Source organism: Anomaloglossus baeobatrachus, chromosome 6, assembly GCF_048569485.1.
Source record: "Anomaloglossus baeobatrachus isolate aAnoBae1 chromosome 6, aAnoBae1.hap1, whole genome shotgun sequence".
Taxonomy (NCBI): domain Eukaryota; kingdom Metazoa; phylum Chordata; class Amphibia; order Anura; family Aromobatidae; genus Anomaloglossus; species Anomaloglossus baeobatrachus.
In genome coordinates, this window is record NC_134358.1 from 259,083,003 (window position 1) to 259,097,033 (window position 14,031).

A 14,031-nucleotide genomic window follows, 5' to 3' on the forward strand; every position below is an offset into this window, starting at 1 on the left:
CCGTGTCGCTCACCGCCCCGTTGCCTTGGCGCCCGCGGCCCGACTTCCGGCCGGGGCCTCGCGACGTCCCGGCTCCCGGATCCACCGCCGCACGTCCACTCGGGCTCCGTCTCCGCTGCCGGCTCCTCGGCGTCATCTCCGGGCTGAGGCGCTCCGGGGGCCGTGTTCTTCGCTGCCGCTTCGGAGGCAGGGGGGTCCCATCTTCCTCGCCGACGCCGGACCATCGCTGGAGCTGCTCGTCCATCCAACGCTGTCCACGCTGCTCCGCCATCCTCTTCATCTGTGCCATGAAGTCCTCCATCTTCGGGATCCAGCCACAACGATTCCAGTCACCGTCCAGGTAGGAATGGCCCACCCCCCCTCTGACCTGCCCTATATACTACCCCCTATAGCACCACCCCCTAACCAATCACACTGACCCCTGATCCTAACTGCCCCTTAGCACCACCCCCAAATTTCGCGCCCAAACTGACTTCTCCATTAACCCCTTATTAACCCTATGGCCTGGCATCCCTCCTAGTCATGTAGCCCTCCCTTAAGCCCCTTCGGGTCAGCAGTCCGGGCTCTTCCTTTTCAGAGTCATTTACATTTTTGGACCATTTTTCCTGAGGAAAAGAATCTGCCTAATAATTCTGTACATCTCAATTAAGGATGTTTATCTCTTTAGCCCTCACGCTCTCTCCCATTTCCCAAATACACATCACCTGGTAGGTTTTATTCAATAAGCATTCAAGTTTATACAGCTTGGAGTTGGAAAATCAGCATAAAAATGATGATATGGTGAAAATACTCACTTGACTAATATGTGCACATAGTATAGATGGCATAGTGATGTATATATATATATATATATATATATATATATATATATATATATATATAGGTTTGGTCATCATTATTTAGTCTCTAGAGAAGCAGCTTTATAAAAAACTCAAATTTTCTAATGACCCAATTAGTACATATAATGATTTTACAATTAATTGAATTTACATTGATGGTACCTTGCCAGGATTTTCAGATACAAGTCGTATCATAGCATCAACAGCATGTTCCTTCTGCAGATATTCCAAACCAGGAGCATTGGCATCAGGTACATCTCCTAGACCATCTACACCATGAAAATCTGTTGCATTGATATTTTGTCCTAGGATAGCTGTTGGTGATCCTCTAAAGACAGGAATTTCCTAAATCAGGAAAAAATAAAATAAAATTAATAATGTCAAATATGTATTATATTAGTGCATTGCTTTCTTAAAGCCCCACACCGGCACTTATTTTTTATTACAGTGGTGCTTTAAATGTAAGTCTTCTGCCCCAATCTTATACTCACTTTCTGGAGGCTTCATCTTTTCCCAGCGTTGCTCCGGTCAATGTCCGGCGATTTGTGATCTGCCGGCAGTTCCCATGTTTCATGGAGTGTGCCAAAGGTCACAACTCAATGTAACTCTATGACAGCCTCATTCTGGCTATCATAGACTTGTACTGGGAGCTTGTGACTTTACTTCTGACTTCCAGTCAGATGATAAGGGCACAAGATAGTGCTAAGAGACTGGAGTGGCACTGAAAGATGATGGAGGCCACCAGAGGGTGAGTATATGACAGGGGGTTTACATATAAAGCCCCAGAATAAAAGAAATGCTGGAGCAAAATAAATGTTTGCAAGATCAAATCATGGATATGTAATATCTTGTTCATTGTAAAACATTAGTATGTATTTTTATTAAATAATGTGTAGCTGTGTACTGCAAAAAAATTACGTGCATAACTATTAGTGTATAATGTACATAATATATTGCCATATCTCGCCTTTGAGCAATATCATTTTATAAAGGAGGTTAAAAAAAGCATTAGCGCCACCTGCTGACCAAGACTGAATACTACAACTTCATATCTTTCTCCAGACTTCTGACACTGGGGGGAGAGTCAGGACACTGCCATACACATTAAAGAGAACGTGTCATCTGATGCATGCTACCCAAACCACGAGCAGCATTAGGCCTAAGCCACACGGCGAGAAAATCGGTGCGAGTGGAGTGCGATAAAACATCGCATTCCCCTCGGACCAATTCTAGCCTGTGTGTCAGCACACATGAGCGATTATTTTCTCAGCCCTAATCGGACCGAGAAAACAATCGCAGCTTGCTGCGATTGTAAGCTGAGACTCTTTCTCTCGCACCCATTCAAGTGAATGGGGCGAGAGAAAAATCGCACTGCACTCGCGGTACACCGGTGTACTGCTAGTGCAGTGCGAGAATGGCTATAGCCGGCTACGCAGGAGAGAGGGGGAGAAATCCCTCCCTCCCCTCCTCCGTGCCAGCCCGCCCCCCGCAGCTGAGGTCTGCTCGCACGAACGGACCTCAGTTGCAAGGACACACGCATGACACTCGGCTCTGCTGTACTGCCAGCACGAGCCGAGTGTCATGCAAGGGGATCGCAGTAGTCCCCGTGTGGCCCCAGCCTAACCCAGAGTCTGGCTGCATGAATGGAGTCAGGTATATTTTTTGCAGAAACGCATACTCTGATATGTTTGGAGTATATGGCCAGGGAATACAGGAATAGAAAAGACTAGTCCAGAGCTTTCCCCTTGTTGCAGGATTGTCCAGAAATTTATGGATCATCTATAAAAAGGCCAAATGTTTCCATAATTTATTTTTTTTTTTAAGGTTGAAGAAATTTGATCAGATCATTATAACTGTAAGGCCAAGTTCACATGTTCAGTATTTGGCCAGTATTTTGAAAGCAGAACTTAAGAGTGGGTGAATAATGCAGAAGTGGTCATGTATTTCTATACTCCTTTCCCACTGATTGTTCCATTCTTCGTTTTGGTTACAAATACAGAGGTAAAATACTGACCAAATACTGAAAGTGTGAATGTGAGCTAGCTGTAATCATCTTGCAGAATGTAGTTGTCTTTGTTTCAGAAAAATTGACTGCAAACATGTTTCACTTAAAATGTTAATAATTATGTTATTCCAATATGTCTATAAAAAATATTTACTGTCCATGATTTTTGGATAAGCTCTCCAGGAAAATAAAAATTGGCAGCCATGCCTGGTTGGTTTCTCCTAAAGGGGGCTTTACACGCAACAACATCGCTAACGAGTTGTCGCTGGGGTCACGGAATTCGTGACTCACATCCGGCCTTGTTAGTGACGGCGTTGCATGTGAAATGCAGGAACGACCGTTAACAATCAAAATTACTCACCTCATCGTTGATCTTTGACACATTGTTCTATTCTTAAATATCGTTGCTGCTGCAGGTACGATGTTGTTCGTCGTTCCTGCGGCAGCACACATCGCTACGTGCGACACCGCAAGAACGACGAACATCACCGTCCCTGCGGCCGCCGGAAGGTGGAGGTGGACGGGATATTCCGGCCGCTCATATCCACCCCTCCGCTTCTATTGGGCAGCCGCTTAGTGACGCTGCTGTGACGTCGAACGAACCTCCCCCTTAGAAAGGAGGCGGTTCGCTGGCTACAGCGACGTCGCTAGGCAGGTAAGTACGTGTGACGGGTCCCAGCAATGTTGTGCGCCACGGGCACCGATTTGCCCGTGGCCTTAACTCTAACTGATTGACAGGTCTCTCCTATACAGGGTCATATCTGGGGGGTGGGGGGGAACAGGCAAAGAATTTGCCCCAGGCATAGCCAGCAGAAGGGTGTGGTCAGGCCAGCTGATGTAGTGTGTCCCACAAGCTTATCCCAGTCTGCTACATATTAATGCTGCCCTATCACGCCCACCCACCGGGAGTGGGATTCTTCATTCTGTGACCTATTGTCAAACTGACAGCCATTTCATGGAGCATATAATTCACTGGCTCCCTGCATTCAATTGCACTTGTGTCTTTAAGGCTACTTTCACACTTGCGTTGAACGGTATCCGTTGCATTGCGTTGTGTAACGGATGCAACGGATGTGTTGCATATAGTGACACAACGGATGCAACGGATGCTGCAAAACAACGCAATTCGTTTTGATTTTTTTTTTTTTTTTTTCCCGGTTTTACCAGCGGCAGACTATAGTGAACGATCAGCTGATCGTTCCCTGCAGCCGGCCGCTGGGTGATCAGCTGATTGCTCCCAGTAGCCGGCCGCCGGGTGATCAGCTGATCGCTCCCGCCCGCCGGGTGATCAGCTGATCGCTCCCGGCTGCCGGGTGATCAGCTGATCGCTCCCTGCAGCCGGCTGCCGGGTGATCAGCTGATCGCTCCCGGCCGCCGGGTGATCAGCTGATCGCTCCCGGCCGCCGGGTGATCAGCTGATCGCTCCCGGCCGCCGGGTGATCAGCTGATCGCTCCCTGCAGCCGGCCGCCGGGTGATCAGCTGATCGCTCCCTGCAGCCGGCCGCCGGGTGATCAGCTGATCGCTGTCACTTGCCGGCGCCCGGGCATGCCGGCGGGCGGGCGCTCAGCTGAGCGCTGTGACTTGCCTGGCGGCCGGGCATGCTGGTGGCCGGTCATTCAGCTGAGCGCTGTCGCTTGCCGACGGCCGGGCGCTCAGCTGAACGTTCGGCCACCGCGAGCCAAAATAAAGTTTGATTTAAAAAAAAAAAAAAAAAAGAGCATGCGCAGTGAAATCCAGAGGATTCCGCTGCTCAAAATAACGTTACATGCTGCGTTCCTCCCGCTGGGCGGAAGCAACGGAGCGTCGCCCAGCGGAAGCAACGCAGCTCCTTTTGGTACAATCCGTCAACCATACAAGTCTATGGGAAACAGCGGAATCCGTTAACGGATTCCGCTGTTTCCCAAAAGGGCGGATTGTAACGGAAGGAAAATAACGCAAGTGTGAAAGTACCCTTAAGAGTAAGAACATCAGCTGATGTCACTCCTGTAGCAGAGAGGAAGTAGACAGCGGTAAGATATGTGCTCCAATCAAGCAGGAGGAAAAGGAAAATTATTGAGGGGGCACTCTTCTGAGGTGGACAAATGTAAGGATGGACAAAAAAATGTATGTGCACAGAATAGAGACGAGGTAATATGGAGGTGGCAATACAGAGAGTGGGCAGCATGTGGGGGAAAATATGAGAGCACTGTGTGGAAGGGACAGTATGCAGGGAGGAGCGCAGAGTAAAGATGGGAGGAAAGTAAAGGACAGTGTGGAGTCCATGAACCATAAGACCAGCGAGAGGTAATTTTTTGTGCAGGGAACACTGTGATGGGCAATTATTCAAAGACACAGTGTAGAACAGATGGAAATAAAAAAGAGAACAATTCCAATCAGAGAAGATGTCACTTATAAAGTGTCTGGATGTAAATGTTTATTTTACAGACTAATTCTCGTCAGTACTATGGTTCATGTATGGTCCACATTCTGAATGATAGCTATTAACTCCAACTATCTCTTTATCATTGATAAGAACATACTGGGAGTTGCAGATATATCCTATATAATTGTATACAAGGTTGACCTGACACTGCAATTGATTTCTGTACTAAGCTTGGTGATGTATTCATGTACTAATGATTGTTCTGGTGATGTACTCATGTGCAGATGGTCATTCTGGTGATCTATTTCTGTTCTGATTGTGCTCCCGGTGATGTATTTCTGCACTGTTGGTGGTTGTAATGCTGTGTTTCTATACTGCTAGTGGTTCTGGTTTAATTTTGGACTGCTATTTGTACTCATCCTATACACATGTTGTATTCAATACATTTTCAGAATACGTGATACATGCCTATGTTAATAAAGTATTGTGCAGTCTGGCAAGTTAATGGTTATTTCATCTATATGTTTGAAGCATTAATTCTAAAATTAGCATAATGAATCCTAAAAGCATATGTTGTTCTCACAGTCAGGATTTGGTTTTGCTTGCCAATTTCAGCAGTCATCACATGACCACTCAGACCGCTATATTTTCTCTGACATACAAGAGTGCTTCAGAAAAAAATTAAACCTGTCTGCATTCGTGCAACCAGGCTCTAATTCATGCTACCTGTGGTTTGATCAATATATATCAGCTAACAGGTTCCCTTTAAATAGTAGTTTGGTCTCAGCAGGAGCTGTCAACATTTTCTTAATTGCCAGCTTAAAGGGGTTGTCCAGAACGTTTATACTGATGGCCTATCCTTAAAATAGATCATTGATATCTGATTGGTGGGGAGGTGCAACACCCAACGCCCCTGCTAGCCTGCTGTTCTTGGTGACACCATCAGTCGGATGTGCTTAGTTGTGGAGCAGAATTATAACCATGTCACTTGTTTCGTGGCCATGGACAGTTGTTGCAGATTCTCATCCTATTCAAATCAGTAGGGGGCTGATGTGCAGTACCCAGCTGCGACCACCATACAGCTGACTAAGGGTATGTGCGCACGTTGCTTTTTACCTGCTTTTTACCTGCTTTTTTGCTGCTTTTTCTTCTGCGCTGTTTAATGCCAAAATGGATGTGTTCTTCTATTCAAGCAAAGTCTATGGGAATTTGGGTTTCTTGTTCACATTATGTTGTTCAAAATGCTGCCTTTTTGTGGAAGAACTTTGGTCAAAAACTCAGCTTTTCAAAGAAGCAACATGTCAATTGTTTTTGCCATTTGGGTTTTGCACTGCAAAGCTGAGTTTTTGACCAAAGTTCTGCCACAAAAAGGCAGCATTTTGAACAACATAGTGTGAACAAGAAACCCAAATTCCCATAGACTTTGCTTGAATAGAAGAACACATCCATTTTGGCATTAAACAGCGCAGAAGAAAAAGCAGCAAAAAAGCAGGTAAAAAGCAGGTAAAAAGCAACGTGCGCACATACCCTTAGCTTTACTGTGCAGCTCCGTAACTAAGCACATCTGGCCACCGCCAGAACTGAGAACATCTGATTGGCGGGGTTCCAGGTGCAACACCCCCATGATCAGATATTGATGAATTATGGTAGATCATCAATAAAAATTCCAGGCAACCCCTTTAGTTACATACTCCTGGATAAACAAGTAATCTTAAAAGGGACGTTTCATGACCATGTTACTGATGATGTAAGCTTTAAATAGGTCATCAATATCAGATTGCAGGGTGACTGACACCCGGCACCCTCACACTGATCAGCTGTTCTCAGATGTAAACAGTAGTCGAACTGAACCGCACAGCTACGACACATTATTTAGTGGTCGCTGCCACGTACTGGAGATCAGCCCCAGATTTCAATACAAGCTGGAGCTAAAAACAGCTGATCAGTGGGGGTGCTGAGTATCAGACACAAATCGTTCTGATATTAATTCCCGTTCATAATATTATGAAACACCACTTTAAACACTTCTAGCTAGTTAAATGTATAGTCTGATTCAAGGACAATGTCAAACATGGAGAAAGATATTTGCAAGATAGTTTTTAGCATAAATATTGAGGTATAAAAACCTAACCAAACATTCATCATGCGCACAAGGCATAAGGGTTAGAATCCTAATTGATCCCAGATGAAAATTCATTCCTCAAGAGAATTTTTGACATATCATGAATATCTCAAGTATGTCTTGTTAGGGAACACCAGGGCCTCTTCATACATTCTTCCAAAATCCCTCCTACTCTTTCTTCATCTTATGTCCATAGCTCTATTGTACGTCCTGATCTTTAGCTAAATATTTCATCACGGTATTAAAAGAATTCAAACCTTTACTGTATATTTAGAGACTACAAACCACATGGATTTGTTTCTTTGAGACTTTTTCTTATGCATTTTTTTATTTGTACTTTCACATGCTAAACTGTACCAAGCTATTCTGTATGTTTCAGTGGAAATATACTTGGCCTGAATTTTAATTCTGGGAGAGTAAAAGTTCACAAAAACTGGCAGGAGTACAGAAAAAAAGTTTTCCCTGGAGGAAGCAGCTACACTAGATTGCCAGCATGTGTGACTTCCATATTTTCCTCTTCCGAACAAACGTAATTACAATAAAAATGAAGCAGACCACTCTTTGGCTCCGGTCACTGGCAACCCAAAGTTCTTCACAGCATATGAGCAATGCAGCCCCCTAGAACAAAGAAGGCACAAGACTCCTTATATCTGCGTCACAGACAACCACTTTCAGATCCCTTCGAGGCCTCTTCTCACAAGACATAGCCAGCAAAATAATACAATAAGATTATATTCAGTGACATCACTTCTCAGCTCTACCAAATATCTTCTATCTTTCAACACTTGCCAACTCCCTGGAATATCAGGTATAACTGCATCAACCCTCACCGTGTTGGTCATGCCACCAGCTGTCTCCGCCTGCTTCATTTTCCTTAAACTGGACTGACAACTAATAACACTGACAGCTGAGTACACTGTCAATCTACTGTATTACCAGACATACCATGTAACTAAAGAACGTAATTTACCCTAGTTTACTTGTTCTTCATGTCCTGAAAAAGACGCTTCAGAGCAGACTTAAACCTGGTCATAGGTGGAACATGAAGCATATGATTATGCTACACCAATCAATGGAAGAATACATATTGGCATACACTATGTGCCTATAAATCATGGGATGCAATATAAGCTATGAGACCATTTAAACTAAATCTGTCAGCAGGTTTTTGCTACCTCATATAAGATCAGCACGATGTAGGCAAAGTGATCCTGAATCCAATGATATCTCACTTAGATTACTGGGTGCAACCATTCCCACACAATCAGAATGTTTAAATTTAGTCATCTAGCAGAGCTGAGAGAGCTGTCCCGCCCACACCAGGCTCTCTATAGAGATTGTACATTGACAGTGAGATGTCAATCAGAGGAAAGGGCGTGTCAGACTGTTATGCGCAACAATGACACAATGCTTTTGTTTTTAATTTCTGAGGAAGAAGTTTGATTATTGGCCCTTGCACTGTTGTGAATGTAGAACTGGAATGACAGCTTCTAATTGTACAAGTCTGTTCATGTCTTGCACCAGGCTTGTTAAATTGGAGCTTTTTTGGTGGAGCCTGTGAAAGTTATACTTTGAAGCACTTTTTGTCTACTTTGTAAAACCCAGAGGTTCTGAGTTACCTCTTTCCAAGCTTTATAAAAATAGTGAAGTCCTCCACCTACTCCTGTAGTTTCATCATGGTCTCCCCATATTTCAGTTTGGAAGAAATTTGAGTTCTTTCTTTTCCAACATCTACCAGTCCTTCCTTTCTTTTTATACTCTTATCTAGGATGAAGACGAGACCTACGAAAACAGGACAATCTTTTTAACTTTTCTTCAGTAAACCCCTTTTCTTGTCTGAGGCCTTTTGGGTAGTCTTTTAGGATGTTGTCTAAAACTGGGCCAAATAGAAAATGGAACTGAGCAAAGCTTGTTCTTTGAGTGTCACCAGATGAAGTAGTTAGCCCTATAACCCACCTTGCTTGACTTAAATAAAGCTCCATTTCATACCGTGAACTGGACTGATTTGTCCAAGGAGTCAGCCATGAATCATATCTAATTTTTAGTAAAGGCAGTGATTTAAGAATGTCTTCTCTGGATATTACCATTTTGAGATGGTTCTCTGACTAATAAATCCAGTTACAGCGACCTTGTAACAGAGGTGGCAGCTATTTGTGTTTTGATGATAGCTGAAGAAGTCTCCCAAGCTCTTGTTCTGCTTTCCTAGCCATCAGATCTTTCTTGTTTGAGTAACCCTCAAAAGGAGATGGAATTCTTATTAATAACTAGAGATGGGCGAACTCTCAAAAAACTTGCTCTCTGTTAAAAAAATCTGAATCCACCCCCATATAAGTGTTTGGGGAGCAGAATCAGGAGATTAAACATGGTGGTAGAAAGGATAGAGGAATGGGAGCGCAAGCATCTGACCTACCAAGCCTCCGGCATGGCTGTACTCTGCTCCCAAACCATGCAGTCACTGCCAGGGCCGCTAGTTACAATCAGAGGCGCCCCCACCCTGAGTGTCAGCATGTCAGCTGACTGCATCCAATTATATGTTCCAGGGCAGCCAATGAGCGAGGAAAGCGTGTAACTGAAGGAGCCCATACACTCTAGCATCTACCGTGAGCCTAGAATGTATGGGTTCATTTCAGGTTAGTCGGATTGGTGATGTTTCCTCTTGTCCACCATAATCATGCAAGCGGAGCCATAACATTCCGCCCACCTCCTACATTCCTCATTGCCGGCGGCCGCATGTAAGGTGAGGTTCCTCGTTCCTGCAGTGTCACACATAGCGACGTGTGCTGCCTCAGGAACGACGAACAACATCGTACCTGTAGCAGCAACGATATTTGGGAACTGGACAGCGTGTCATCGAGCAACGATAAGGTGAGTATTTTTGCTCATTAGCGGTCGCTTGTACGTGTCACACGCAACAAGGTCGCTAACAAGGCCGGATGTGCGTCACGAATTCCGTGACCCCCAACGACATCGCATTAGCGTGTAAAGTGGCTTTAAGTGTAGCACCCAGGGACATGGGGTACTCGGTTCCGGGCAGTGTACGTCTGGGGAATGTCACAGATGTGGCCGTTACCCGGTTCAGTGCCCTGGGCCCTTTTTGTAATGGGGACATTTACAGGGGATTATTGAATAAAGTTTATATGTGACACCACTTGCGGTGTTGCAGCTAAATGTAGGGAGCCGCCGCTGCAGAATGTCTCTGCTGGGGCTGGTGGTATTGGCAGCTAGTATGGAAGTCCCTCCGCAAGTAGGGTTCTGACCCAGCGGGTGTATGGTCCAGTGGACGTCGGAAAAAGGGAGTCCACGCAGGTATTCAGTGCAACTGGTTTACTCACTTTTCTGAGTTGGTAACTGGGGGCCCGAGGCCGGCTGGTTTCGTCTCCAGGTTCCCTTCGTCCCAGTGCCAGTCTGGTTTCTCTGGTACCTTCTTCCCCTCCACCTGTCTCTCGTAAGTGGGTACCCGTGGTATAGAACACTGGGGGTCCCCGTTCTGTGTTTTTTTCCACTTCTGTCTGCCTGACGGTAGCGTGAACCCTGTGGGGTTGGAGTCTCTAGTCCTGTCCCCGGTTCTCCCTTTGCTACTGAGTCTTCGGATTCTTTAGGGTCAGCAAGGTCCTTGATGGTCCCCCTTGCGGTGCAGGCGTTAACATGTCGGCTTGAAGCTCTTTCCTGTCCTAGGGTCCTGTACCCCGTCGGTGCGTAGTTCCGGGAGTACTCCATCGTACTCCACTGGCAACCACTTCTCCTGGGAACCAGGTCACCGTCAACCCAAGCCTGACACTTGTCTCTGACTAATCTCCACAGTCTGGCCCTCCCACCTTGCCAACTAGTGGACTGGAGTGGCTCCACCTGTAGGTGGCCATCCATTGGTCCCACCCTAGCTTGGTACCATTGTATGGGGGATTGTAGGGGAAAACTGGGATTACGTATGCACTGGGGTTCTGGGTCCCAAAGGGGGTAGGCCCTGCATCCTTGTGGGGATGCAGAATCTTGTAGCACCATGATGGTCTCAGGGGCGCTACATTAGTCCTTCCTAGGTCTTTTTTCATGAGAACTATGAGAGGTTATAAGACAAGTCAGAGTGGTCTGAACATCTTCTCTAATTGCACCTCTTGTTTCACCATAAAACAGGATTTGTATTATTTTTGTAATGCAGTCGGAACATAGCCATTTCTTGTATGAATCCACAAGTTCAAGTAGTCAATATCATGCTGTACAAAGAGCTGGTGAAAAGTAGTACAGCGTATTCCCCACTAGGTGGCAGTAGTGTAGTGAAGGAGAGTCAAAGTAACTCTGTAACAGAAAGGAGGCTGAAGTACAGCAGAGTTACTTCAGCAGGCAGTTCACAGGCGAACCACCAGGGGGTAATAGAGTAGTCAAGCAGTAAGGGTCTAGCCGGGAAAGTAAAGTCAGTGCAGAGGGAGGATCAAGATCAGGTCAGAAAACAGAATCGAGGTCAGATGCCAGGAGATCAGGTATGCAGAGGGGAACACAAAGGGTACAGGGAACAGAAGACAAAAGCGGAGGGTGAGGAGACACAAACATGGGAAAGAAAATGAACCAGGATGGGGAAATAAATGACAGGAGAGGGAAGTCAGGGACTGGGACAGACGGACAAACGGGGCAGGGTACAGGTCAGGGCACGGCAACAAGGAGTCGGATCAAACAGGAAATCTCAGCAGAGCCAGTCACAGGCTGTAGAGCAAAATTATAACCAGCACTGGAATGCTGGTGCAACGCTCAGATATAGTGTCTCCTGAAACCAGAACCACCTTACCTGGAATGCGAGGAATGTCCAGATGTAAGAAGACCACCATATAAGGGAGGACCCCTGGTCAAGCTAGAGAGCCAACCCCCAGATTAGATGACATCATGGATTCCTCCACTGAAGTCAGACCCGCCCAGCAACAGCAACACAGATCTCCCTATTGGCTAGCCCATGAACTGTCCCACTAAATGGGCATATCTACTTTTGTACGCCCCTAGCCTATATCAGAAGACGCACGCTCTGTACTCGGGCTGTTCGGTGCCATTTTTACTGTGACCAAGAAGAGATTTCATATCCGACTGTGTCTGGTGTGAATTCTTTTACGTATGCACTTGGTCTATACCAATAAGGCCAGGCAGTAGGCAACTAGTGATCTCTGGTTAAGAGTTCACCCCAACATGTTTAAGGTTGCAGTAAGGATCAGTTGGTCGCTAGAGATAGTCCCAATTGTATATGTGCACAGCTCAATACTTTTAATAAGTGCCAGAACATATTACAGTACATTTCATCAGATTGGTGGTGACTCGGGCTCTTTGCTCTGCCAGGTCCATCAGTCCAAGGATTATACAGTATCTGGTGGAAGTAAAGTTGCTATTGTCCCTGGTAATGGACCTTCACATTCCTGCCCCACACATGACAGGGATCACATAATTTTACACATGCAGGATTTTGCAGTATTGTCCGGTCTGCAGTATAAGGGGAAAGATGATGATGGAAGTGTGAGACATGAAGCAATAAGTACACAGCTTCACAAAACAGGGCTACATACCTCACTCCCCTTGTGATTTAAAGGGATTTTGTGGCTTTGAAAAATCTCTGTCTTCTGAGTACATTTCATTAAAAAATACCTCACCCTACCTAGGTCCAATGCTGACATTCCTCTGTTACTTCCAGTGTCTGTTATTATCTGCAGTGCTTATGTCATGTCAACAGCGCCGCAGTCAATCACTAAGCTCAGCAGCTCATGCTGTTGTGCCGCCCCCGTGTCAGCAGCCGGGCTGCTCGGATCCGCGGTGGCTCGAGGGCTCTCCGGACCCGGGGGTCGTGCGGCCACTCAATGAAAGGGGGAGTATCTGTGACGTCCTGGAAAAACCAGGTAGTCACACATAGGCCCCCGCATAACACCAACCCTCACCTAGGTTACACACAGCCGACCTGAAACCCTAGTCACCCCCCTCAGGGCAAGACAGCCACACTAGTGGGCGGGACCAAATGATTAGGGAACACCCACCTAGGGGTCTAAACAGCCCGGGGCGGGAAAATCAGCAGTAAACAGGTGAAGTTCAAGTTGAGAGGAGTGTGGGCTGGAGCTAGAGGTAGCTCCAGTGGAGGAGAATTCCAAGTTGAACGGTGCCAGGGTCAGAGCCCTGGTATCTTGGCTAGGTGGCAGATGGTGGTCTCCGTCAGCAGGAGACAGGAAGACGGCTCGGCAGATCTGAGGAGGACCGGAGCAGGGTTGGAGCCCGCCGGTACCGACACCGGAAACCCGACCCGAAATCGTGCACAGAGAGGGTACTCGGACCCTGAAGCCAGGACCGGAACCAACGGCCTAGCTAATCAACCGATTGAGGGCAGGATTAAAGGTCCTGTCCCAACCAAAGTCCCAAAAGCAGACAACCACCCACAGAGAGGGATAGGGCAACCGCCAGGGCCCACGGGTCAGAGTCAGCGGGCATGGCTCCTTATTCACACAGAAAACCAGGAGCGGACTCCCGTGTTCCATACCGGGAAGTCCAAACACACAACCACAACTAGTGAAGAGGAAGAGACGGCGACCACCAGCCCGGGTGGAGGACCAGAGTACAACCGGCCACGGCGGCCGGCCACCAGCACCTTGGTTTACCAAAAGACTCGTGTGATTCATTTACTTGTGAGTAACCAAACATCCCCTGGTACGTCCGGGCGCGCAAGCCCCTGCCATCGCCATACCCTGCATA

The 14,031-nt window shown here is 46.5% G+C and overlaps 1 protein-coding gene across 1 annotated transcript in view; it reads right to left on the bottom strand.

The window, feature by feature from the left end:
* LOC142243187 (nucleoside hydrolase-like) overlaps window positions 1-14,031 on the bottom strand; it is a 69,595-nt gene that overhangs the window by 32,544 nt on the left and 23,020 nt on the right. The window contains exon 3 of the mRNA XM_075314827.1: window positions 1,002-1,184. Within this exon, the coding sequence (XP_075170942.1) occupies window positions 1,002-1,184 (183 nt within the window). The remainder of the gene's footprint in view (window positions 1-1,001; window positions 1,185-14,031) is intronic.